The sequence below is a fragment of the Mobula hypostoma genome, chromosome 3 (assembly GCF_963921235.1).
Source record: "Mobula hypostoma chromosome 3, sMobHyp1.1, whole genome shotgun sequence".
NCBI lineage: Eukaryota > Metazoa > Chordata > Chondrichthyes > Myliobatiformes > Myliobatidae > Mobula > Mobula hypostoma.
This window is the reverse complement of record NC_086099.1, coordinates 71,083,387-71,110,725: the sequence shown is the minus strand read 5'-3', so window position 1 is coordinate 71,110,725 and position 27,339 is coordinate 71,083,387. Positions and strand designations below refer to the sequence as shown.

Below are 27,339 nucleotides of genomic sequence, written 5' to 3'. Positions count from 1 at the left end.
AATGTTAGAAGAAGAAACAGGCATGATTCCTTTTTTTAAAAATTGGTATCATTCTGGGGAAAATTTGGATTGATGGGTGCAGAGAAGTTTGTAAAATACTGCCCCCCATTAATGAGCTGGTGCTGGTTGCCCGCCATCTTGTGGTAGCAATGTGTAATTGCAGAAGTGACTGTGTTACCGCTCATGAGGACAGCAACGAGGGGCCTCCATTTCTGGCAATGTTCAGGGCTTCCTTCATCCTGTCAGTAGCTCAGTTTTCACTACTGTCAGTCGTGCCAGTCCTGGGTGGAGACTCAGGAACACTGTCGCACTCAGATGTAGAAGGATTTTTCATTGCTGTTTCCATCACAATTTTGTTTTGCCAGTTAGGGTCATTAACCCTGATAATGAACTCCCAAACCTGGAGGATTTAGTGTTAAACTGATGTCTAAATAAAGCAAAGGCATGCCTTTCAATAGCAGCTCTAATACATTGCAATATAGATCTGTTCTTGGATACTTACTACTATAAACACCCATTCTGTCCTAAAGGCAAGACCTTCTGTCACAGTGGTGCTGGTAATTTTAAGTGATGAAAGTAAGGGAGTGGGAATGCCCAGGAAATCTGGCAAGTCAGTATGTTTGGATTAGGTTATAATATTGAGCTGTCAGTCTCACGCCTGTGAATCTGTGTATGTGTGTGAGGGAATCTTTAGCTTGCCTTTATTTGGAAGAATCCTGCTTATTATTGTCAGCCACTATATGGAGCATCAAAGTAAAACCTACTATCAAAATATATATGTGTTACCATATACTGCCTTGAGATTCATTTTCTTGCAGACATTACAGGAAAATAAAGAAATGCAATTGAATTTATGAAAAACTATACATGAACAATGTGCTAAAGAAGACAAATTATGCAAATAAACAAAAAAAAAATTAAGAATGTAATTTGTGAAGAGTTCCTTGAATGTGAGCCTGTAGTTTGTAGAATCAATTCAGAGTTGTGAGTGTAGTTATGCATGCTGGATCAGGAGCCTGATAGTAACGGAGTTGTAACTATTCCTGAACCTGCTGGGGTGAGACCCAAGACCTCTCCACCTCCTGCCCAATGGAAGTAGTGAGAAGAGAAACTGACCAGGTGATGGGTGTCCTTGATGATGCATATTGCTTTCTTGTGGTAGCGCTCTATGTAACTATGCTCAATGGTGAGAAGGGCATTGATGAATTAGGTTCTACCACCAATTTCGGTAGACTTTTCCAATGCTGGACATTGGTGCTTCCAGACTTGGCTGTGATCCAACTGGTTAGGATACTCTCCACTGTACATCTACCAATTTTCTTAATTAATTTAATTTCACTCTGCCTGACCCCAAAAATGCAAGGTTATTTTTAACTTAAAAAAGACCTTTTTAATCTTTAAAATGTGTGAATCAAGAGGGTATTTTATTAGGTATTCACCAGTTATAGGAACTTACCCATTTTCAGCTGGAGTTGCAGCTGCATTTGGTACAGAAGGGTTGTAGAGAAGGGAAGAGAAAAATCATGAAAATCACCAAGAAAAGAAAAATGCACAAATGCAGGTTTTACAGTTAAAGACGAATAAGACACAGAGAGCTGTCTGATTAATTGCATGTATTTGCTGTTGTTTCCTGACAGGATGACTCTTTGGATGAAAGTGAGGACCAGGAGATGCCTACTAGTCCTATAAAGTCTCATGGTTCCACAGGGGATCTGCTGCAAGACTCGGAAAACGACACTGAAGAAAGTCAACCAGCATTTCGAAGACGAGCCAATACCTTTAGTTACATGCCCTCCAGCGCTGAGCAGCCACAAGAGATCATCGCCGAGACTCCATCCTTTCCCAAACCAAAGCTGATGAGGTATCACTCAGTGAGCACAGACACGCCACACAAACAAAAGTAAGATATTTGATACTTTACAGACTACACCCCATTAGAGTTATTCAAATCTTGCCTGGAACAAATACTTTCTTATAGAAGTCTCTTAGTTCTCCTCTTTTACTTAAAGTGTGTGTTGAATGATATACTGGCCTTACTATAAAACTGATCAATCAGAATTATGGAGTCTTTTTGACAGTGTTTCTGTTTCCACTTGTAAAGCTCCGTGCTTCTACTTGGAGCCTCTCCCTTGGAGCTGGAGATTAGTTGTTCAGTCCCTGGTCTCTGAAGGACTGGCCCACTCACTCTGTGATAGTCGTGCCTCCCCATTCTCTGACGTCTCATTCACTTCAAGACAGCGTACATGCTCCTCAACCCTCAAGCCCTTTGTCGTCTCCGTCAGCAAGCTTCCTGTCGCTATGGCTGAACACCAAGCCTCTGCTCTTGTCTCATCCAAATAGGGTAAATGTAAGGCAGTTTGTTTTGTTCTTCCTGAGTGCACCCTTTGTTATCTCCATTGTCTAAAACACCGAGTCCATATCTTGTATTTGATCATCCTCACCTCCATCCTCCAGAATTATCCCCGTGTGTCTCATCCACCAAAAACCTGCATACACCTCCATGTCACTGTTGTGTGCAGAGCTTCAGCTGCCTGGCTGCACGTTTTAGTCCTCCTGTGCAAAATCACTCCAGGTTTCTTGCTTTTCTCTTGTTTACGCTTTCAAAAATCTACCTTTTAGCCAAATGCTCCTCTCTCAGTTTATTGCATCATTTGCTGCATGGATTTTTTTTTGCACTGTTGGTGAGGAAATAATGATATGGAATGAAATTTCATGTCATAGTCTTTACCGATGTATGGAACTCTTCACACATGACGTGGACGAGACTGAATATCATTATCAGGGAATAGAATACTGTTTGATGGATGTGAACGTTTCCATTCCATAAAAATAGCTTAAAGGATTCATTTTGGATGCCGAGAAGTGAAATGCTCTCCTAAGTCATTTAGAAGTGAATTGACCTTCACAGATAGTGAAATGCTCATCTGTAATGAAGCATTCTCATTGAGACAAGGGAGGAGAACTCTTCTGGCAGTGCAGTGTTGCTTCTGTCTGTAGCTGGTTGTGCAATCATCTGTGATCTAGGCTTTCTTTCCCTCTTGTTACACTGTCTCCTGTGATTGAAAATGGGTGGGTTTGGAGAGGAGTCCACTTCAAAAGGAAGTGTTTGTGGACTGATTCCAGTTTTGCCGTCATTAGTCTATTCAAAGCCAATGCAGCTCTAGTTTCCCATTCACATTGCCATAATCTTTCTGGAAGAATATTCAGGCTCTACGAAAGGGCCTGGGCTGGAGATGGCACTGTGCGTATCCTGTAACGGCTGCAGTGCATGCAAAGGATCCTGAGCCTTTCTGAGCAATAAGTGAATGTTCTGATCCCAAGGATCATCATGTCCTTTATCCTCTGAATTGTAGGCTGAGGTTTCTCCTGGGGAACTTCAACCTGCTGCAGGATGAGCATCACCAAATGCCAGTGCAGACCATTTGAACTAATGTGTCTTCTCCTTTAAGGTGGGACCTCTTGCACTTTGTAACGACCAATGTCAATCAATGCTCCTTAATTACAATCTCCTCTGATATTGGCTGCTTGTCTTTGTCTCTCCTGTTCGCTGCCTATGTAGCCTGAACCCATCAAATGGTAACACTGGCAGCAAATGGGCTCACCTCAGATTGCACAGGTCTGTAGATCCACTGTGGGCTTCAACCTCCACTCCAAACTTTTTTAAGTATTTGAAGACGAGTTCCAGTGGAAGGGATGGAGGGCTGATGTTGAAAAGAAGGTGAGATGATTTTTTTTATGGCTGTAGAGGTGTTTCTGGATGGTGTTTTGCCTGCTGGATTGTGTTTTTGGTATTGCTTATAGCATGATGGCATATGCTGGTTAATTATCACAGGAGCCAAGCAATCAGTCAAATGCTAGGCATGCTGGAGCACGCTGGGCAGTTGCACACCAAGCATTTAAAGCATTTGCTTCTCCAAAAGGTAAATGCAGCTTTTGAGGTTACTGAATATAAACAACAGGGTTATTTTACCACCTGTACATAAAACGCATAAAAACTCCTGCGGAATGTTGTTTATTTCCAAAAAGGCTGATCTTCGTTTCTTCCCCCTGGCTTTATCCCCTTTGTTGTATGTGTCGTCATTCCTGTTGCAAACCAGTTTGAGTGAAAATGGCATTTGGTATATCAGATGGTTTGAATAAAACTGCTTGGATGAGGTGTGCCACCTGCGACAATTAATAAACCAGTGATAATCTTTCCAAGTCGGAATGGGGTGTGATTTAGAGAGGTGTCTGCTGCTGTTGGTGTTCTCATGTGCCTTTTGCCCTTGTCTTCATTGGTGATTAAGGCTGTGGATTTCAGAGGATGTAAAAGAGTAGACTAGACATGCAACGGCTCTGCAGTTTTGGAATGGTACACAACTGCAGCCATTTTGTCACGATGGTGAAGAAGGGTGCTTAATGAGATGCTAAACGCACCAGATGTTTTGTTCTGGTAGTACTGAGTTTTCGGTTGGACTCTGATTTTGAAATCAGCCCGAGCTGTTGAAGATGCACTGTCTCCTGTTCTGTTTGTTGGCTCTGAACATCCTGATTCTAAGGACTTTGGGCACTCTCAGTCTGGTCTTCATGTCTAAGCAAAGGTTAATAATGGAGAAGTAGCCACAACTAGGCAGGAACTGATTGGTCTAAGTGACCAGTTCAGTCAGACCCAGTGGCTGATCGATACTGAAGGTGAAATATTTGCCATCCTTCAATAAATATAAACTTAAGGTTGAAGCAGATTTTAAATCAGAACTGTGTCTTACCTGGGATTCTTGTAGGTACAAAAGACTGCAGATGCTAAAATCAGGAGCAACGTATAATTTGCTGGAGAAACTCATAGTCCTGGTACAGAGCTTAGACTTGAACTATTCCCCCCACAACCTGCCGAGTCAGCCAGCTGATTGCTGGTTGCTGCAATTTCTTGTGCTTGATACCATCAGTGATGTAAAGTACCAGCTCTACCCTAAACAAAAAAAAAGCCTCTAAGAAATAACAAAATAAGAGATTTCTTCCCAGGTTCCTTAATTTTTTCAGTTGGTCTATGTTTCGTGGTGTCTCTTGGCAAAGTTGCTGAAATCAAGTTTACAGACTGCAGCCAAATATGGATCCCATCAGTTTTCCTTCTGCCTCTTACTGCCCCTTCAGTAGGTCAGATTCAAAATGGTGAGATTGCTTTCTTTTGAAAATGAATGTTTTCCGCAGCAAATTTGATTGAACTGTGTGCCACTTCCAGTTATCAGTGCTCTGAACCAGCATGGATGAAACCTGACTCATTTAAGAAGTAGCTCAGATCTCTAGCTGAGGAATTGGTGCAAGATGTAGAGTTTCAGAATTCTGGATCATTGGGATCTCTTTGGGGAAGGTATGACCTGTACAAAAAGGATGGGTTACACTTAAACACAAGGGGACCAATATCCTTGTGGGCAGGTTTGCTAGAGGTGTTGGGGAGGGTTTATACTTTTTGGCAGGGGAATGGGAACTGGAATGATAGGGCTCAGTACTGGGCAGATGGTAGACAAGTAGATGCAGTGTGTAGTGAGACTGAGAAAGGACAGGCAGACTCTAAGGCAAGATTGCTGTCGGTGGCATGTTTAATTGTAACATGGGAGCAAAATCAAAAAGGGTGATGAATACAGGTCTGAGGGTGTTACATTTGAATGCACACAGTATACAGAATAAGGTAGATGACCTCGTAGCACAGTTAGAAGTTGGTGGGTATGAAGTTATGGGCATCACAGAGTTGTGACTGAAAGAATATCATAGTTGAGAGTTTAAAATCCAAGGATGCACCTTGTATTGACATGATGGGCAGGTAGGTAAAAGGAGCCAGGGTGGCTCTGTTGGCAAAAAGGAAATCAAATCCTTAGAGGTGACACAGTATCAGACAATGTGGACCCTTTGTGGGTAGAGTTAAGAAATTGCAAGGGTAAAAAGACTCTGATGGGAGCTATATACAGGCTTGCAAATAGTAGCCAGGATGTGGAGTACAAATTACCACAAGAGATGGAGAAAAATGTAAAAAGGGCAATGTTAGGATAATCCGGGGGTTGGTGGGGGGGGGGAGGTTTAATATGTAGGCAGATTAGAAAAATTAGGTTGGTGCTGGATCCCAAGAGATTGAATTTGTAGAATGCCTACAAGATGGTTTTTTAGAGTTGCTTGTAGCTTGGGCCCACTAGGCAAAGGCAATCCTGGATTGGGTGTTGTGAACCAGATTAGATTAGGGAGTTTAAGGTCAAGGAACCCTTAGGAGAAAGTAATCATAATATAATAGAATTTACCCTGAAGTCTGAGTGGGAGGGGATGGTCAGATGTATCAGTATTACAGCAGAGTAAAGGGAATTACAGAGGCATGACAGAGGAGCTGGCCAAAGCTGATTGGAAGTGGGCAGTATCAGGGATGATGGCAGAGAGCAATGCCTGGAGTTTCTGGGAGAAATTTGGAAGGTGCAGAATAAGAGGGGACGAGGCAACCCATGGCTGACAAGGGAAGTCAAAGACAGAATAAAAGCAAAAGAGAGGGCATATAATATTGCAAACATTAGTGCGGAGTTTGAGGATTGGGAAGCTTTGAAAAACCAACAGAAGGCAACTAAAAAGCATTAAAGAGAGTAAAGATGAAATATCAAGGTAAGCTAGCCAATGATATAAAAGAGGATACCCAAAGTCTTTTCCAAGATGCATAAAGAGCAAAAGGGACATGAGAGTGGATATTGGACTGCTGGAAAATTATACCAGAGAGATAGTAATGAACTTAATAAATATTTTGCTTCAGTCTTCACTGTGAAAGACATCAGCAGTATGCCAGGAATTCGAGAGTGTCAAGGGGGGCGGGAGTGAGTGTAGTTGCTTTTACTAAACCAAAGGTAAATGGAAAGCTGAAATGTCTCACGGTAGATAAGTCCCCTGGACCAGATGGACTACATTTGATAATTTTGTGGCCAAGGTTGCAGATGATCCAAAGTTAGGTGGAGGGGCAGGTAGTGTTGAGGAAGCAGGGAGTCTGCAGAAGGACTTGGACACATTGGGAGGATGGACAAAGAAGTGGCAGATGGAATAGTCAATGTAGGGATGTGTTTGGCTATGCAGTTTGGTAGAAGGAATAAAGGCATAGACTATTTTCTTAAATGGGGAGAAAATTCAAAAATCAGTGGTGCATATGGACTTGTGAGGCCTCGTGCAGGTTTCCCCAAAGGTTAATTTGCAGGTTGAATCAGTAGTGAGGAAGGTAAATGCAATGTTAACATTCATTTCAACACTAGAATATAAAAGCAAGGATGTAAGGCTGAGACTTTATAAGGCAATGGTCAGACTGCACTTGGAATATTGTGAGCAGGTTTGGTGTCCTTTATCTAAGAAAAGCTGTGCTGGCATAGGAGAGGATCCAGAGGAGATTCATGGGAATGGTTCCAGGAATGAAAGGATTAATGCATCAGCATTTGATGGCTCCAGGCCTTTACCTGCTGGAGGTTAGAAGAATGGGGATGGGTGGGAGGATTTTATTGAAATCTGTTGAATATTGAAAGGCCTTGATAGAGTGGATGTTGAGAGGATGTTTCCTGTAGTGATAGAGTCTAGGACTAGAGGGCATAGCCTCAGAATAGAGAGATGTCCATTTAGAATAGAGATGAGGAATTTCTTTGCCAGAGGTTAGTGAATCTGTGGAATTCATTGCCACAGAAGGCTTTGGATGCCAAGTCCTTGGGTGTATTAAAAGAGGAGTTTAATGGGTTCTTGATTAGTCAGGGCGTCAAAGGTTATGGGCTGAAGGCAAGAGAATGGGGTTGGGAGAGATGATAAGTCAGCCATGATGGAATGGTGCAGCAGACTGGCTGGGGCAAATGGACTAAATCTGCTCCTATGTCTTATGGTTTTACGGTCCTCCCTAAAGTAGGAGCACAAACCATTTGTTGAAGGCCTTTGGAGGCATTTCTGTGGATCAAATTCGAGGTATTTCATTGGAAAAATACACCACTTTTATGTGCATTCCTTTCAAGTATAATTGAAATTTCGGAAGAATCTAATTGTAGATTTGGAAACTGTTTATTCTGTTTGAGTACCGTTTTGAGTAATTTACTGTTCCAAAAACCATTGTTCCATCTCTGTCTCTGTCTTTCATTATCTTGCATGTTCTTGACTGTCAATGACTTTTCCTTGCATAAACCTGAACTGTGTGTACTTTTTGAGCATTTCAAGAAGATACTTGCTTTTCGTTATTTTAAGCTTTAAGGAAAACTGCTCATCTCTTGAGATTATTAGGATATATGCATTTAAATTGTTTATGTTTAAGTCAGGAAAATTAACTTTCTGGAAACTTTCAAAGTGTCCTGAGCTCAGAGAAGCTGTTTATATTTAAATATTTATTTTAAAAATATGACACGGCTCAAAAATTCACAGCAGAATGCTTTGCACTATAGATAGTAAATGCATTTCTCTGAGATCTCTGCTATTGCTCCCATTTACCTTCACAAAGTAGGGAGGAACGACTAAACTGTAATGTCATTGGCAAAGAGCCACTACATAAGGGAGATATCTAGGAACCTTCAATTGATACAGGTCCAAATCTGGCAATGATAAAGAATAGACATAGGCATTTGAATCCATTACATTTTGCTTTCCCTCCTAGAAATGAGTTGAGGCTACCCTGGGGTGTTGTTTGGTTGAAAAAGCAGCTGTGAAGAAAAACAATCAGTTTTAGGCTTCAGTTGCTCATCAGACCCTATTCCAGCTGTTGACCAGAAAGGCATATTTGGGCTAACCATAGCGGGTACTTGGTACACTCGATAGAGAGCATTTATGATAGGAAGTTGATAAGGTGATGGGAAGTGAGCAGAGGCTAAACATCTATATTCAGTGGACACCAGCGTTTGACAGAACCTCTAAATGATTCCATCTGGCTGCTCCATCTAGTCTTGCACCCCTGCCACATAAATTACTTTTCCCAGAATTATTTCTGGCACTTGTTCTTACAAATATCTTCAGTGTTGTGTAATTTATTTGTTGGCTTCTGTTCAGTTAGTCCCCAATGATCCAGCTGATGTAGACAGACTGCTTTCTAAATGATGTCAATTTGTGGGCTCCTAGAACTGCAGTACATAAGGTAAGGTTAGATTGTTCGCTTTGAATATTTTGAACTCAGAGTGGGAGAGGACCCTTTGGGGAATCTGGAAGTCTAGACTTAGGGTTTCTCAGGTGGAATAGAAAAACCCAGTTCTCATTTTGAGTTGTACAGTTTCTGTAATCTGAATGCCCCATGAGATGTAAAGTCATCCTGAGAATCTCAAGAAGCTCTAACAGTAGGCTTCAATAATGCTTCTAATCCTGACTAAACTTTCTGTATGATACTTTGTTAAGGAATGTCTCTGTAAATCTAATGCTGAAGCTTTTGGAAACTTTCAAAACTGTTCTCTAGTAAATCTTATCTTGTTTTTGAAACTGCGATCAGTGCTTCTCAACTTAACTGTCTACGATCAAGGCTTCCTTCTTCAACTTCTACACCAAACTTTCTGAAATTTCTGGTTCCTGTAGCTCAAAACCACAGCAGCAAAAGGTAGGAATAAAGTGTTGATTAGTGTCTCTTGATTTTGAAGGTTAATTTATGATATTTTTAACTGTGTGTATGTGTGTGTGTGTGTGTGTATAGTTTGTACTTTGCACTTTTTTTTGGACTCTGCATTAGCACTTGAGTAATTTTCTGTTCACAATCTCCAGGGCTTTTATTCCTCATCTCTGGTTCTCTCTGTTGGCTCCTGAAGCATCTTGTTACCTGCTCTGGTTCAGTACAACTGAGAGGAGCCAACACCACAGTGAACAAAAACCGGGCTGACACGAAGCCTGCCCCTGCACATCGATGCATTCTGGGCTTCTGTACTCCATATGGAAATGCTGATTACTCTGGCATATCTGTGACTATCAATGGAATGGAGAGATGTGGAATTAGTGCTAGGAAGGTGGCGCTAGAGTAAAGGTCAGCCAACGGCTTATTGAGTGGTAGGCATGAGGGACCAAATAGCCAACTTCAGCTTTTACCTATGTGTTCATAATATGGCTTCTCAGCACTACACATGCTATAGCTAGTGTATTTTAGCATTGCCCCATTCATTAGTATAGGATTACTGATCTTAACTAAAAAAAATGTGTAGGTAATTTATTTAACTATTTTTTATGTTTGTAATTAATTAACATGTTTTTGAATTTGATTTTTATTTATTTCTTAATTTTTTATTTAAACCAGCTTAATTCAAAAGTTTCAAAGGTATATTTAATGTCAGAGAAATGTATACAATATACATCCTGAAATACTTTTCCTTAGCAACCATCCACGAAAACAGAGAAGTGTCCCAAAGAATAAATGACAGGTAAATGTTAGAACCCCAAAGCCCCTCCCACGTGTAAGCAGCAGCAAAGCAACAATCCCCTCTCCCCCACCAGCAACAAAAGCATCGGCACCCCCCACCGAGCACTCAAGCGTGCAGCAAAGCAACAGCAAAAACACTGAGTTGCAGTACCCCAAAGACTAATCATTCATCCCGTATTCGGCTTTCTCTCTCCCTAATAAGGGAAAAAGAGATGTCTCCATTTCACAGCGAGAGGGGAATCCATAACAACTCGCTAATTTACAATGTTAAAAGTCTGTTGCGTCACTTTTTCCGTGCTCAAAGAACTCTGGTCTCTGGGCACACAGCCAGCAGCCAGCTCACTGCTTTCAATCTTCCGTCTCCCAGGACACACCAGATTCCTGCAGAGACATCAACCTTCGGTCTGCCCGTCTCCAGAACCATGAGATCCCAGAACTCTAAAGGCGAGCTAATCTCTTCGGCCACATCCTTGGCATATCGAATAACGGCCAGTCATGAAACCCTGAGAGCGGGTCCCCTTCCTGCAAATAACCGAAGCCAGCGTGTAATTCCAGGTCAGGGTCTTCAAAAGAACTTCCAACACCACAACAATATCTGACAATAGATGTGTAACAGCCTAATGTAACATTGTGTGGAAATACAAAATAACACTGATATAGACATGTTTTATACATTTATCAAGGTGCTTTATTAATGTATTGCTTGTGCAAACATTCAATAGATGCAATTTTCACTTCTGCCCAGTAACTCGTTTTATTGCACATGTTAAATACAGCAAAATAATACAGAAAGACATGGCAAAAGTAAAGGCAAGCAAATGAGGTAACAGCAAATTTCACTTTTGCCCAGTAACAGGCCTTATTGTGTTTAGTTGTAGGTGTCAGCCCTTTCATCGGTGAAGAGACTATGGCTATAGGAAATGTTTCTGGACAAATGCGCACCAAGTCTTTCGTTTGGCAATTTCCTTTTTATGATTTTCTAGTCTGTAACCGGACAAACGCGCACCAAGTACATAACATTTCCTCTTTCCTTGTTTTCTGTGTGTCCTGCGCATCCCCAATAGGAGGAGATTCGCCCAAATATCTGTTTTAATGTGGACGGAGGTATTTCAAAAACGTCTGGTGTGGACACTTGTTGTTTTTACATGAAACCTGCATTTTCAAAATGATCTAGTGTGGACGTAGCCTCAGATGAGTGGTGAAACGTCTTTGAGAGAACGCAGCAAGTCCAGCGGCCTAGAACAGCATTTTCCCCTCTGCCATCAGATCTCTGAATGGACAATGAACTTCCTCAGTACTTTTTTCTTTTTTGCACTAATTTAATTTAACTTTGTGTAAACGTAAATTAATTTACAGTTTTTATTACTATGCTTTGCCATGTACTGCTGCAACAAAACAACAATTTTCATGCTGTATGTTGTGAAACTCAACCTGATTCTGATTCTTTTCTATAAACCCTTCCTTCAGGTTTGAGTGTGAAGCATTTATGATGTCTGCTGTCAAGTTTTTAAAAAAACCTGTTTCGGAGCCTCTACTTAGAAAGTGATCCTTTACACCTCATGATTTGTATCTTCCTCCATGATAGGGAAAGGAGCAATATTTGGAATTCAGAAGGGAGAAGCTGAGCAGATAGTTTACACTTGGCTTCAATATTGCCTTCGGTGCTTTATACAGTCTCCACTTTGTATTGTGACTTTAGGCTGGAAAAGTATGACTTTCAGTCCAATTAACCGATTGACAGTCACCTGGGAAGTTTGCAGCAACTGAATTTTAAAAAATATGCTGACTACTTATGGATGATATTGGTTTATTTTTGCCATGTGTACCAAGGTACAGTGAAAAGCTTGCTTGCATGCTGTTCATATAGATCAAATCATTACACAATGCATTGAGGTAGAAAAAGGTAAAACAATAGCAGTCTAGTGGAGAACTGATGGACAATGGGCACAGGTTTGGAAGTATTTAATACCTTCAGTGGTATCATTTCACCATTAGGGGGCTCCACTGTACAGCTTTGGGAGTAGCATATAGATTCAGTAGAATAAAATGTCAACAAACTGCTTGGCTGGAATAGTCAGCGGACCAACAGCAGAAGGTTAAAGTTTAATTAGGGAAGGAAGAGTTAAGCTGAAGATACGAATGTAGCTGCCAATCGAGGCAATCCTTTATTTATAAGTGTAGCAGTAGAGACAATTCCAATGACAACTAAGTAAAGCTGCTGGAGCAATGCAGAAACACAATTCACAGAGTGGTATCTGACCCCAGTACTATAATGATGAGGACAATGCACTGTATTGCCATGGGATGTTGAAAAGCCAGAAAGCCAACTATTTTAAAAAGCACTATGATATGAAAGTTGTTGAATGACCTATAAATTTGATGAAAGGGTGAAGATCTTACAAACCATCTGTATGAATGTAAATGTATACGAGGGGATCTTGAGGTCAGTGAGATATCATGAAACTCAAGCAGTCCCAGGTCAGTGATAACAGAATGGTCAAATTTAACATGATCTGGTATCTGATTGAAGTAATGACTGGGATCCAAGCTTTAAAATGTCAAGTTCAAAGGGAGGTTATTAAATAAATAGTTTGGAGGAAGATGTTTATCAACGTTACAAGAAACATTACGAAAAACAGCTTTAAAAAATGTTTCTGAGATATAATTTGGTAACGCTAATGGCCCTAAGTAAGGTAAGAAACAGCAATGGCAATGATTTTGATTATTTTAGAAACAATAATACTCTTGTGCTGCACACGTATGGGGCACTGATGAGACTGCCCACTGATTTGGTCTCCACATTTAAAGATCTACTTGTATGGGAGGTAGTGCAAAGGAGATTTGCTAGGGTTGGTTCCTGAAGCGAAGAGGCTGACATATGAAGAAGGTTTGAGCAGCTTGGGTCTATACTCAAAATGGTCTCGAAGCAGTTGATCTTATTGAAGAACTTCTCAGCATCCACACTGTCAATTCCCCGAAGGTGAGAAAGTTTTGCCCTGTTATAGAGATACCTAAATATAGGTGGCTTAGATTCAGAAAAAAGGGATCAAACATTTCAGTCAGAGATGGAGGAGTAATTTCGTCTGAGGATTATGAACCTCTGGAATCCTCTTCCCACAGATAGTATTGGATGTATTCATTGCAGAGGTTAACAGATATTTACACTACTTAGGAGTTGGGGAGCAGAAGAGTGGTTTGAGACCCGGACTGGATCAGCTATGACCTAGGGGTTAGGCGGCCTACTATCTCTGGTTACTTATGTTCCGTGTCCTTAAGGATGGGAATGGGGGTATGGCTTTTGATGTCAAGAATGTTTTGAAAGCAATGTTTGTTGATAATGAACTCTCTCTATGGCTGTTGAAGTAGCGTACAGAAGTGTCGACTGTCCATTTCCCTGCACAGATACTGGCTGGTTCGCTGGGATCCTCCAGCCTCTCGTTTGTTGCTCCAGGTTCCGGCACTTACAGTCTCTGTCAGCACTGATGCCAATTTTGCTGAGTTTGGATTCACACTATGCAGTGCAATTGATTTAGCAAGGAAAAAAAGAAAATGCTGAAAATCTGAAATAAAAACAAGAAAACTGGTGATTCCCAGCAGATCACAAGGAATCTGTGGCGATGGATACTGAGATAGTGTTTTCAGTCAAAGACATTTTCATCAGAGCAGCGTGCCTGCAGATGGTTTGACTATGAAACCATTTTAACGATCACTTTATTACCAAGGGTTTTCTGTCATCCTCTGAAATTTTATTTTAAGCTATATACTAACCAGCTTCTAATTGGAGATGCTTAAACAATACAGCCATGTTGCCAGCATTTTATAGTTAATGGTTTCATTTCTTTTGTGGGCTTTCCAATAGTCTGACATACAGAAAGTAGAATGTTCAACTTATTTTTCCCTTCATCTTTGATTTCTGGAACACAACTTTTGAAAACCCTGTAAGGCAAATACCTTCCTGAGAGAGAACCCTTCGTTGGAAATGTTCTTCTGGCTTCCTTGTTTTTATTTGGAAATGATACAATAATTACAAATTCTGTTAAAATCATGCCGTGTGCTCTTGCTTGGATTTTTATTCAAGTTTTCGCCTGTGCTGGTCCCTAACTCCAAAGTTGTATGTTGGTGGACTTTGATTTGTATGTTTCTTATTTATATATTCTACTGTAAACTGTTCCTTCCTACACTTGGGCATGATGAAGCAGTGTTTTGATAACTCTGCTGGCTCCATGGGACTGAGGATATTCTCAGTACAGAACAATACTTGAATAAAAACCCAAACAAAGGAGCCAACAATAGTTATCAGGACTCTTATTTCATCATGCCCAAGTGCAGGAAGGGATAATTTATAGCCGAATGCCCAAATAATAACATGTATAACAAAGTCCACCTCAGTACTCCTTGACCTCGCCGGTAAGGCTGACATATTTTGTGCATTCCTGTTTACCGTTGGCCTGAAGAGGCAAATTCAGCCACACTGCTAGATCCGCAGTCTCACGGAAGATTTGATCCCTGAAGGACATTGGGTATTAATGCACCAAGTTTTTTTTTTATTGGGGCAATCTAGTAGTTTGATTATCAATTCTGCAGAAACTGGCTTTTCATTCCAAGCTTACTTAATTAGTTAAGTTGCTCAGCATTTGCGGTAGGATTGAAACTCGTATACCTGGATCAATAGTCCAGGTCTCTAATTATTAATCTAGCTATTTGATTATGATTATTAATCTGCATTGATAAGGTTCAGGTGAATGAAATAAAATATGACATTTGAGAGACTATTCTTTAACCTTTTATATAGATTTATCTGAAGCAAATCGTTTCTTGGAATTCTTTAACTGATTACATCATCTGTTATTTGTTATCCGAAAGCAAGATATTGCAATGATAGAAATGTTTCAATGATGCATTTAAATTTTATGAGTTGATTCTATTCCTGAGTAGTAATTCTGGCTACCTTAACTGCTCCTGTGTTTTTTGAATTGAATCTTTTATTCCTCCTTTCTCCACGTCACTTTCCATTCTTGAGTATTGTTAATTGATTGATTTGGGATCTCCTGCTGGAGGTTAGTGAGTTAATCCATGTTGCAGATGGATTACTGAACAGAGTTGAATATTTTCCTACCACAGTGATTATGACTCCAGGCCGAGCCCATGCAGAGATTCCAACAGTAGTGGGAGCTTGGTCCGTACACGCCGACAGTCCTGGCGACAACAGATCTTTCTCCGAGTGGCCTCCCCACAAAAAGGATGTGAACCCCCATGCAGGCATGATGGCAAAATGCAAGGTTAGTATTGATGATATAGATGTTAGCAATCTTCGTAACCTGATGCTTGATGATATTCTTACACCTGTTAAGAGGTAAAATGTTACTGATGCTGGAAATCTGATAAAGAAAAAGAAGAAAACACTGGGCATATTCAGGCAGCATCTGTGGAGAGAGAAGCAGAATTAATATTTTTAGATCACGATCTTTCATTAGAATTTGAAAACAAAACTGTTTTAGGTTGCAGAAGAGGGATAGAGGTGGAAAGAGAAAGGAGATCATAGTCATAGACATAGTCATACTTTATTAATCCCGGGGGAAATTGGTTTTCGTTACAGTTGCTCCATAAATAATAAATAGTAATAGAACCATAAATAGTTAAATAGTAATATGTAAATTATGTCAGTAAATTATGAAATAAGTCCAGGACCAGCCTATTGGCTCAGGGTGTCTGACCCTCCAAGGGAGGAGTTGTAAAGTTTGATGGCCACAGGCAGGAATGACTTCCTATGATGCTCAGTGCTGCATCTCAGTGGAATGAGTCTCTGGCTGAATGTACTCCTGTGCCCACCCAGTACATTATGTAGTGGATGGGAGACATTGGCCAAGATGGCATGCAACTTAGACAGCATCCTCTTTTCAGACACCACCGTGAGAGAGTCCAGTTCCATCCCCACAACATCACTGGCCTTATGAATGAGTTTGTTGATTCTGTTGGTGCCTGCTACCCTCAGCCTGCTGCCCCAGCACACAACAGCAAACATGATAGCACTGGCCACCACAGACTCGTAGAACATCCTCAGCGTCGTCCGGCAGATGTTAAAGAACCTCAGTCTCCTCAGGAAATAGAGACGGCTCTGACCCTTCTTGTAGACAGCCTCAGTGTTCTTTGACCAGTCCAGTTTATTGTCAATTCGTATCCCCAGGTATTTGTAATCCTCCACCATGTCCACACTCACCCCCTGGATGGAAACAGGGGTCACCGGTGCCTTAGCTCTCCTCAGGTCTACCACCACCTCCTTAGTCTTTTTCACATTAAGCTGCAGATAATTCTGCTCACACCATGTGACAAAATTTCTTACTGTAGCCCTGTACTCAGCCTCATCTCCCTTGCTGATGCATCCAACTATGGCAGAGTCATCCGAAAACTTCTGAAGATAACAAGACTCTGTGCAGTAGTTGAAGTCCGGGGTGTAAATGGTGAAGAGAAAGCGAGACAAGACAGTCCCCTGTGGAGCCCCAGTGTGGCTGATCACTCTGTCGGACACACAGTGTTGCAAGCACACGTACTGTGGTCTGCCAGTCAGGTAATCAAGAATCCATGATACCAGGGAAGCATCCACCTGCATTGCTGTCAGCTTCTCCCCCAGCAGAGCAAGGCGGATGGTGTTGAACGCATTGGAGAAGTCAAAAAACATGACCCTCGCCATGCTTGCTGGCTTGTCAAGGTGGGCGTAGACACAGTTCAGCAGGTAGACGATGGCATCCTCAACTCCTAGTCGGGGCTGGTAGGCGAACTGGAGTGGGTCTAAGTGTGTCCTGACCATAGGCCGGAGCAGCTCCAGAACAAGTCTCTCCAGGGTCTTCACGATGTGGGAGGTCAATGCCACCGGTCTGTAGTCATTGAGGCCGCTGGGGCGTGGCGTCTTCGGCACAGGGACAAGGCAGGACATCTTCTACAGTACGGGAACCTTCCGGAGCCTCAGGCTCAGGTTGAATACATCGTCTCTGCCGTTGGAGATGAACTGACACAATGGTTGCTAATCAAAGGTTAATTGTTGTAATTTGCCAAGAAAGGAATAAATGATAATGATAATAAATTATAATGATAATAAATCTATCAGTCCATAAGTTACAGGAGCAAAATGAGACCATGTGACAGATCAGGTCTGCTCCATCATTCTATCATGCCTGATTTATTATTCCTCTCAACCTCATTCTCCTGCCTTTTCCCTGTAACCATTGATACCCTGACTAATGAAGAACCTATCAACCTCCACGTTAAATATACTCAATGGCATGACCCCCGCAGTCTTCTGTGGCAACTAATTCCACAGATTCACTACCTGTTAGCTTAACTTCTTCATCTATGTTCTAAATGGACACACCTCTATTCTGGGGCTGTGACCTGAGGTCCTAGTCTCAGCCACTAGAGGAAATATCCTTCCCACATCCACTCCATCTAGGCCCTTCAATATTTGATGGGCTTCAATGAGACCACCCTCCCCTCCACATTCTTCTAGAATCTAGTAAGTACAGGCCCAGAGCCATCAAACGCCCCTCATACATTTGCCTTCCTGACCACCAACTTAGCCTTCAAGTTGATCTGTGCAAGGACTCCCATATCCCTTTGCACTTTTGAATTTTCTCCCTATTTAGAAAATAATCGACACCTTTATTCCTTCTACCAGAGTGCATGGTATACAGTTCGCTACACCATATTCCATCTGCCACTTCTTTGCCCATTCTCACAATCTGTCGAAGTCTCTACTTCCTCAACACTACCTGCCCCTTCACTTATCTTTGTATTGTCTGTAAAGTTAACCACAATGCCATAAATTCCATGATCCAAATCATCGACATATAAAATGAAAAAAAGCAGTCTCGATACTGACCCCTGTAGAAAACCACTAGACACCGGCTGCCAACCAGAAAAGGCCACCTTTATTCACACTATTTGCCTTCTGTCAGTTAGTTAATCTTCTGTCCATGTAGAATATTTCCTGCAACACCACACGCTCTTAACTTGTTAAGCAGCCCCATGTGGCACCTTATCAAAGGCTTTCTGGGAATCCAAGTAAACAACATGTACTGACACAAACACGAGAAAATCTGCCGATGCTGGAAATTCCAGCAACACACACAAAATGCTGGTGGAACGCAGCAGGCCAGGCAGCATCTATAGGAAGAAGTACAGTCGACGTTTCAGGCCAAGACCCTTTGTCAGGCCTGAAACGTTGACCCTGACAAAGGGTGTCAGCCCGAAACGTTGACTGTGCTTCTTCCAATAGATGCTGCCTGGCCTGCTGCGTTCCACCAGCATTTTGTGAGTGTTGCTTCAACATATACTGACTCTCCTTTGTCTATCCTGCCTGCTTGTGATTTCCTCAAAGAATTTCAAGATTTGTCAGGCTAGATTTCCCCTTAAGGAAACCATGCTGATTTTGGCCTATTTTATTATGTGCCCCCTGGTACCCAAAACCTCATTCTTAATAATCGATTCCACATTTCCCAACCACTGAAATCAGGTGAATTGGCCTATAATGTCCTTTTTCTGCCTCTTTCCCTTAAACAGTGAAGTGACATTTACAATTTTACAGTCCTCTGGAACCATTCCAGAATCTAGTGATTCTTGAAAGATCATTACTAATGTCTCCACAATCTCCTGAGCTACCTCTTTCAGAACCCTGGGGTGTAGTTCATCTGGTCCAGCTGACTCACTTCTGCCCCCGACATACTTGAATAACCAGAATACTGCTAGTGTCTTCCACAGTGAAGACTGATGTGAAATACATATTCAGTTTGTCTGCCAATTCTTTGTCCCCCATTACTACCTCTCTAGTATCATTTTCTAGCAGTCCAATGTCCACTCTTATCCTTATTTTCGTCTTTATATATCTGAAAAATCTTTTGACATCTTCTGTTATATTATTGACAAACTTGCCTTTATATTTCATCTTTTCTCTCTTTATGGCTTTTCCAGTTGCTTGCTGTTGGTTTTTTAAAAGTTTCCCAATCCTCTGACTTCCCACTAATCTTTTGCTTTTATGCTGTCTTTGACTTACCTTGTCAGCCATAGTTGCCTCATCCTCCCACTAGAATACTACTTCATCTCTGGGATGTATCTATCCTGTGCCTTATGAAACTCCAGTCAGTGCTGTTCTGCCATCATCCCTGCTAGTGTCCCCTTTCAATCAGCTTTGGCCAGCTCTTCTCTCATGTCTCTGTAATTTCCTTTTCTCCACTGGAATACTGATACCTCTGACTTTATCTTGTGCTTCTCAAGCTGCAAGGTGAATTCTAACATATTATGATCTCTGTCTCCTCAGGATGCATTTACCTTAAGCTCCGTTATCAAATCTGATACATTATGCAGCATCCAACCCTAAATTGCCTTTCCCCAGTGGGCTCAAACACAAGCTGCTCTAAAAAGCCATCTCACTGGCATTCTACAAATTTCCTCTCTTGGAATCCAGCACTAACCTGACTTTCCGAATGTACCTGCATATTGAAATCTCCCATGACCGTCTTAAGATTGCCCTTTTTACATGCCTTTTCCATCTCCCATTGTAATTTGTATCTCACTTCCTGGCTACTATACAGAGGCTTGTATATAACTCTCATTAGGGTCTTTTTACCCTTGCATTTTATTAACTCTGTCCACTAGAATTCTACATCTTTGGATCCAATGTCACCTCTTTCTAAGGATTTCATTTCATTTTTTACCAAAAGAGTCACCTTACTCCCTCTGCCTACCTGCATGTCGTTTCAATACAATATGTGTCCTTGGATGTTAGCTCCCGTATAGTTGTGGAGGGAGTGACCCAACAGGAAAGGGTGGGGTTGTGGAAGAAAGAGAAGATGTGGTTGGCAGTGACATCACACTGAAGGTGCTGCAAACTGTGGATGATCCATTGAATGCTGCGAAGGCAGGTGGGGTCTTGGGGAACCATGTTCTTGTTTTGTTTGGGAAGAGAAGGGATGAATGTGGATGTGCAATAAATGGGGCATCTGTCGTTGAGTCCTGTCAACTATGCCTGAGAAAACCGTGGTTAACAGAAATAGAAGACACCTCAAAATACAACACGTAAAATACTAGAGGAACTCAGCGGGTTCTCCAGCACTTTGTGTGTGTGTGTGTGTGTGTGTATTGCTCTGGATTTCCAGCATCTGCAGAATCTCTTGTGTTTGAACACCTGAGGATTCCGGCTGTGGAAAATGTTGTCATTAGAACAGAATAGGCCTTGCTTGATAAACTGGGAGAATGGAAGCCGGATAGTAAGAACTGTGCTCACTTGAGGTGGAGATGTCACAAAGGGGCAGAAAAGAAAGGACTCTGAACATTTGCCAGTCACTTTAATTTTTCATCCCCACCGCTCTCAGTCCAACATCTGTCTTTTGGTCTTATAATACAAGATCAGGAAATATCACCTCTATTTCATGCCAATTATGATGAACAATTATTCACTTGTAATGTTAATTCCATTTTCCTCTCTCCATCAATGCATTATATTTTCAGCAACGTAGTCACCTTATTTCTCATACAGGCAGTATTATGTTATGTCCTCGTTTCCTTCCATTTGCACTTCTTCCCGACAGACCAGCTGCAATAATGTACCTTCACCGCCTGCTGCTGTCACCTCTCATGTTATTTGGTCTGTCTTGCCCTCCACTTTATCTTACACACCGCCCTTATTTTCTCCACCCTCCCACCTCATGTTTGAATTGTAATTTTGCCCAGTTCTAATGAAACACAATTACCTCAGTGTCAGTCAATAAGGAGAGAGAAAGTGTTCAGTCTCTGCAGTAGTTAATTACGTCAATAAAGGTGGAAAGGTGTAGGTATTATCACACTCAAAGGGGGCTCATTATCTCATCCACTTCCTTCTCAGAAACTTGAGCAAGGTGCAGCACCCTGTGGCATTGCAGCTGCTCAGTAACTTGCCCCAGAATGAACCTAAATTTCAATGTCTTTTTTTCCCTTAAACCATCCTGAGGCCAGTGCGGTTCGGGGCTCCAGACAAGGATTTATTCGGCTATGTAGCCACAGCCACTTGTCTTTCTTTGTAGACCTCTTCTGTACAGCAAGGCTTGCACCAAGCGTTCAGCAGGATATCTTGTGTCAGTGTTGCCTCTAATTGTCACATGTACAGTGAAACAGCAAGATGAACTTCTGTTTGCATCCCCTCCAGACAGATCATGGCAAACACAGCCACACTGAGACAAATGGAACACAGAATGTGGTGTTCCTGTTAGAAAAAGAGTGCAGGTAAATAAGTACAATGGCATAATCAGGTAGATTGGGAGATCAATTCTGCTTTCAGTAACTTTATCTTTTCAGTCAAGCTGCTGTTTTAGAGACAGAGTTGCCTTTATTAGCTGTACTGTGTAACTCTATATTTGTGTATTTGTACTACCAATACTGTGCACCATCTGCAGAAGCCAAGTTCAACAATAATTTAGTTCATGCATTTTGCATTGTTGGGGTAAGTATTAAAGCTGAATTGAGTTCCATCTGACAAGCTAAATTAGCAATCCTGTTAGTGATTTGTGGACCTGTGGACCATGTACACTGATTTTCTTTAATCCATTAAGAGAGAATGGGCTGCCTTCTGGTTAGAGAGGAGATCAGCACCTACTAGACCAGCTAGTCTGTAGTATACATTTAGGTTGACAAGTTGTTGTTGCTAAAAAGAGTCAGTGAAGCATTGTCTAGATTTTTATCTGCCCTCGCCATCAGCCCCCCACCCCTAGTTTACTTATTGTGCCATCCCGTCATTTGACGCTTGCTGGAGGTCGTGTGGCTTGAGGAGGGGTGTTGCTGCTGGTTTCATGATGCAGTAGCAACTGTACTAGTAGAGTTTGGGCCTGGTTATTAGTTTTGTTTTTTGAACCAAGCTGTTTTATTTGTGTTAACCAGCATGTGGAGGTAGTACCTAATTCAGAGCAGTGAGATTTATTAAATAGTGCTAATTGGAAAGAAGCCCGATTGTTGCTCAGCAAGCTAGTTCTATCTGCCTGCATTTGGCCCACAGCCTTCTCAACTCGTCATCCATGTTTTAAATATTCCCAATGTGTCTGTCTGAATCCTACACTTTTAACTAGTTTCCATTTACTTATGCATAGTATATGTCAATTTCTTTTTCTTAACCGGAGCCTCAATATCTTTTGTCAACTAGGGACCCCTAAACCTGTCGGCCTGGTTCTTCACCTTAACAGGAACACGCAGACCTTAATCTCTTGCCATAAAACTTTTAAAGGCCTCCCACTTGCAAGACACTCCTTTCCTTGCAAACAATCTTTTTGGATGATCCCGCCTAGTGGCTGCAAAATTTGCTCTGCTAGTTTAACTGTTTTAACCTGTGAGCCATTTGTATACTTCTCCATAACTATTTTAAAACTAACAGAATAATGGTCCCGGGACTCAAAGTGCTCACCAACAGACTCTTTCACCATTTGCCTGATCTCATTCCCCAGGAGAAGGTTCAGTGTTGCACCCTGTCTTGTAGATCCCTCTAGATATTGATCAAGGATGTTTTCTTGGACTTATTTCACAACTTGTACTCTGTCCAAGCCTTTCACAATATGGTTGGCCCAGTCACCTCTAGGGGAGGTTAAAATATTATACTAATACTACCCTGTTATGTTGACAACTAGCTGCAATCTCTACATGTCTTCTGTTCCTATTCCCAATGACTATTCAGCAGGGGGCTCATCAAACAATGCCATCACAATCTGGCCATTCTCTTGGAGTTCTCTCATTAACAAAACATTTTTTTCCACAGAACTGCTGCTCCCTGAATGTTTTTTGTTTATCGCACCATCTTGTCACTCTGGAGACTGTTATGTATGAAAAGCCCAGGAAATCAGTTTCTGAGATAATCAAACCACCCTTTCTCTTGCCAGCAATCATTCCACAGTCAAAGTCACCTCGTCATTTCTTCCCCATTCTGATGTTTACCCTGAGCAAGAACTGAACCTCTTAACCACGGCTGCATCTTTTTATGCATTAAGTTGCTGCCACATGATTGGCTGATTAGATATTTGCATGAATGGACAGGTATACCTAATAAAGTGGCCATTAAGTGTACATGACCTCACTGGATGATTCTCCTAAGAATATCCTTTCTAAGGAGCATTGACATGTTCTAACCTAACATGTCATTGTGATCTGGTGTGGGTTGGGCAACTTTCCTGGAACTTGGGTTTGGCTTTATGATGACAGCACAATGTTACTGCACAAGCTACTGATTGCAATATTATATGTTAAATGTGAAGATGAAAGCCAAACAAATCCTGAATCTACTGCATGTGTTGGCATTATATAATTGAGTAACTAAATAGAAACAGGATGGAGTTGTGAAGATTTTTAAATATGTCCATTGACTTGACCTTCATCGCAGTCTGTGGCAGAACATTCCACAGATTCACCACTCTTTGACTAAGAAGATTCCTCCTTGCTTCAGTTCTAAAGGGTCGCCCCTCAATTTTGAGGCTGTGCCTTCTAGTTCTGGATACCCCATCAGAGGAAATATTCTCTCCAAATCTACCTTATCTAGTCCTTTCAATACTCATTAGGTTTCAATGAGATCCCCATGCATTCTTCTAAATTCCAGTGAGTACAGGCCCAAAGCTGCCAAACGCTCCTTGTATCTTAACCCCTTTATTCCTGGAATCATCCTTATGAACGTACTCTAGACTCTCTCCAATGGCAGTACATCCTCTCTGAGATATGGGGACCAAAACTGTTGACGATACTCCAAGTGCAGCTTGATTAGTGTCTTATAAATTTTCTATATTATCTCCTTGTTTTTATATTCTATTCCCCTTGAAATAAATGCTAACATTGCATTTGCCACCTTCACCACAGTCCCAACCTATAAATTAACTTGCTTGGGAGTCTTGTATGAGGACTCCCAAGTCCCTTTGAACCTTTGATGTTTGAATTTTCTCTCCATTTAGGTAATAGTCTGCACTATTTTTTATTTTTACCAAAATGCATTATCATACATTTCTCAACACTGTATTCCATCTGCCACATCTTTGCCCATTCTTACAATTTGTTTAATTCCTGCTGTAATCGCATTGTTTCCTCAGCACTACCTACTTCTCCACCTTTCTTCCTATCATCTGCGAACTTTGCTGCAAAACCATCAACTCCACTATCTAAATCATTGACAAACAAATGTGAAAAGTTACGGTCCCAATACTGACCTGTGAGGAATAACCACTAGTCACTGGCAGCCAACTAGAAAAGGCCCCTATTACTCCCACTCGCTACCTCCTGCTGTCAGCCATTCCTCTATCCATGCCAGTGTAAGGGGGTAACACCATAGGATTTTATCTTGTTTCACATGTCACTGGAATTGTAAATTTACAATAAGAAAAAGACAATTGAAAGAAATGACAGTTTTTGTGTAGAAGTTAACATTCCTCAGAAGTCCAATTTTTAACTGAAGATTTGATGACGAACTCTGCCACCTTTGAGATTCTTATTCTCCAGTCTTATTCAATGGCCTCCTTCTCCAGGCAGTCCCAAAAGCCATTGGCCCGGCACAGCGGTCTTGTGCCGTCAAATTCAATCCTGTGGTGATTGCGAACGCAAGGTTCTGCCGCTGCTGATTTCTCCGGGTAACCTCCTACCCTCCTTGATGCGGCTTTCCACTGTGTGCCCGGAAACAACAGTTTCAACAAAGACGAAGGTCTCATTCTAAGTAAGAACATGAAAACGATTTTAAACAAGGTGGAATAGCAGAAACCTAATGGGTTGAGGACTATCCAATTTAGGAAGGACAGGAGGCAGGAGTTGAGTTTATATACAAACTGAACTAGACGTGTCTAGGCATCATCCCAGATGAAGATGGTGGAGCTTGTCTCAAAATGGCGGTTAAAATCAACACCTGGACCCAGCTGGAAACCCGAGGAGAGTTTATGTGTCATATACACCGGGGAAGCACTAGATCCATTACCCAGCTCTGTTTCTCCAAAGTGATTTGAGCGCTCTGACTTGATACAGTTTGAACAGTGTCTTCTCCAGAAGTGCAGGGAAATTGTAGCAGGCCATGCTCCAACTCAGAACCTCATAATCCTTCAAGCAGCATCATGGTATCCTTCACATCTGTCAGAGGATGGCACTACAGTTGAACAGCTCAATTGAAGGCAGCATCTCTGTCAGCAGAGGATTCCCTCCCTGCTCCACCAGAGTGTTTGCTCAAGCTTTTGAGCTTAAATCTCTGGAGTCAGACTTGAATATGTGAACCTCTGGCCCAGAGGTGTAAATGATATCCAAAGTGGTGGAAATGTGGTTATTAATATTTAAGTTGGCTGCCCTATAATATGTAATATTAGTAGTTTTCTGGAGAATAATCAATAGAAATAAAATTTGATAACCTATAAAAGGTACAAGGAGAAACCAGGTACTCATGAAGCAATATTTGTAAAGAAAGGATAGTCCTTGCCAAAGCACAGTGTGTTATTGTTTTGGTTACTGGTCTATGTAACATATGCTCTATAATGCTGTTTTATTGTTTGATTTTGGTACCAAACTGCAGAAAGTAAGCTGAAGATTTATAAATGGATTTGCTTGAGAACTTTTAAAAAAAATAACTACAACCTTAAGGACAAGCTCTGGAATGTTGTGCCGAGAAAGCTTAAATGTAATAACATGTGACTCCTTGGAAAAAAAAAAGGACCTTACCCTGTTTACTTGCATTCAGTTTAGATTGCACTGTGGTTTACAGGGTGCACTCCACCCCATTGCTGGATGTAAATTATAATATGCCTGCTTCTGTTTTTCTATGTGTGTTTCCCTCCATCTTACAAATCTACCTACTTCTTCCGACCATGCAGTTATCTTTGGGCTGGTTACAGTCTGCTTGCGTCAACATAGTTTAGCTTATAGTTTTCCTTCTTACAAGGGTGTTCAGGATAAAGAAGACTTTAGCTTGAATCAATGTAACTTATTGTAGCAGTGGTCTTTGGTGATCTGTAGTTAGTTTTAACGCTAAGTGAGAATACTTCATGACCAGAAAAGCGATCAAAGAAATAATGACAATTGATGGGAAATTGGGCCCTTGTGTCTTGGATGCTAAGGTGTCAAAACATCAAATATAGAATGTTTTAGTTCAGTTATGAGAGAGAATGCATCTCTCAATTGCATAACCATAGCCATACAACTGGTCCATACAGATTAAAATTCCCATCTGAGCTATTCCTATTTGTCCTTCAGTTCACTTCTTTGATGGTGTTGTATCACCTATAAACTCAGACAATAAATTGGGTTAAGACATGAGATTGTTGTAAGTGTTTTTACATTAAGGCTTCATTTAGCTATAGGTTATGCAAGAGCAACCCTTAGTATGCAGCTTCAGATTCAAACTTCAGGGAGTGAGTGCTAACTTGGAATGGATTTTGTAGTCCAATTACTGGCATACTTTTAAAAATATAACAATATTAAGAATTAGTCTTAAAGTAGTGTATAAATTGGGGACTTTGAAGATTGATTTGGGTTTCTTTTTTGAGACTAAATTGACTTTGAAACACAAAGAAATTTAAAGTGGATGGAAGAAGGCAAAGAAAGCCTGGCTGGTATGCTTCTGCAAGGTGTTGTTTTGGATACTTCTGTACTGGATTCCAGTTACGGTTTTTTTTTGTTGTTTTTGAGCGGTTTGATCGGGGAGGTTGATATGGACCGGGGCACTTCAGTGAAGAATGGCTGTACGTGCAGCCTGCAGTGGGCTAGTGGCACGATGCTGAACGTAACTAAACTGAATTCTCCTGGACTCCTTGTTTGATGTTTGATACTCGATGTGTTGTTCGCTTGCATTTTGCCGTTTGTGCAATTTGTTCTTTTTCACACTTTGTTTAATGTTTTCTTGAACAGGTTCCATGGTGTTTCTTTGTTTTGTGGCTGGCTGTGGGAATGAATCTCAGAGTTATATTCTGTGTATATACTTTGATAATAATTGCACTTTGAATAGTATTCTTATGAATAATCATCAGTTATACTGACTAAATAGAATA

At 41.3% G+C, this 27,339-nt stretch overlaps 1 protein-coding gene across 8 annotated transcripts in view; it reads left to right on the top strand.

Moving 5' to 3' along the window:
• Positions 1 to 27,339, top strand: part of LOC134344079 (TBC1 domain family member 1-like) — a 252,006-nt gene that overhangs the window by 153,763 nt on the left and 70,904 nt on the right. For 4 of the 8 annotated variants that reach the window (XM_063043302.1, XM_063043300.1, XM_063043304.1 and 1 more), the window contains exons 10-13: positions 1,638 to 1,900; positions 3,560 to 3,718; positions 9,395 to 9,532; positions 15,461 to 15,618. In XM_063043302.1, coding sequence (XP_062899372.1) covers positions 1,638 to 1,900; positions 3,560 to 3,718; positions 9,395 to 9,532; positions 15,461 to 15,618 — 718 coding nt within the window. Of the gene's footprint in view, positions 1 to 1,637; positions 1,901 to 3,559; positions 3,719 to 9,394; positions 9,533 to 15,460; positions 15,619 to 27,339 lie in introns of those variants that run through there. The other 4 variants (XM_063043305.1, XM_063043303.1, XM_063043301.1 and 1 more) reach the window with 3 other exon arrangements.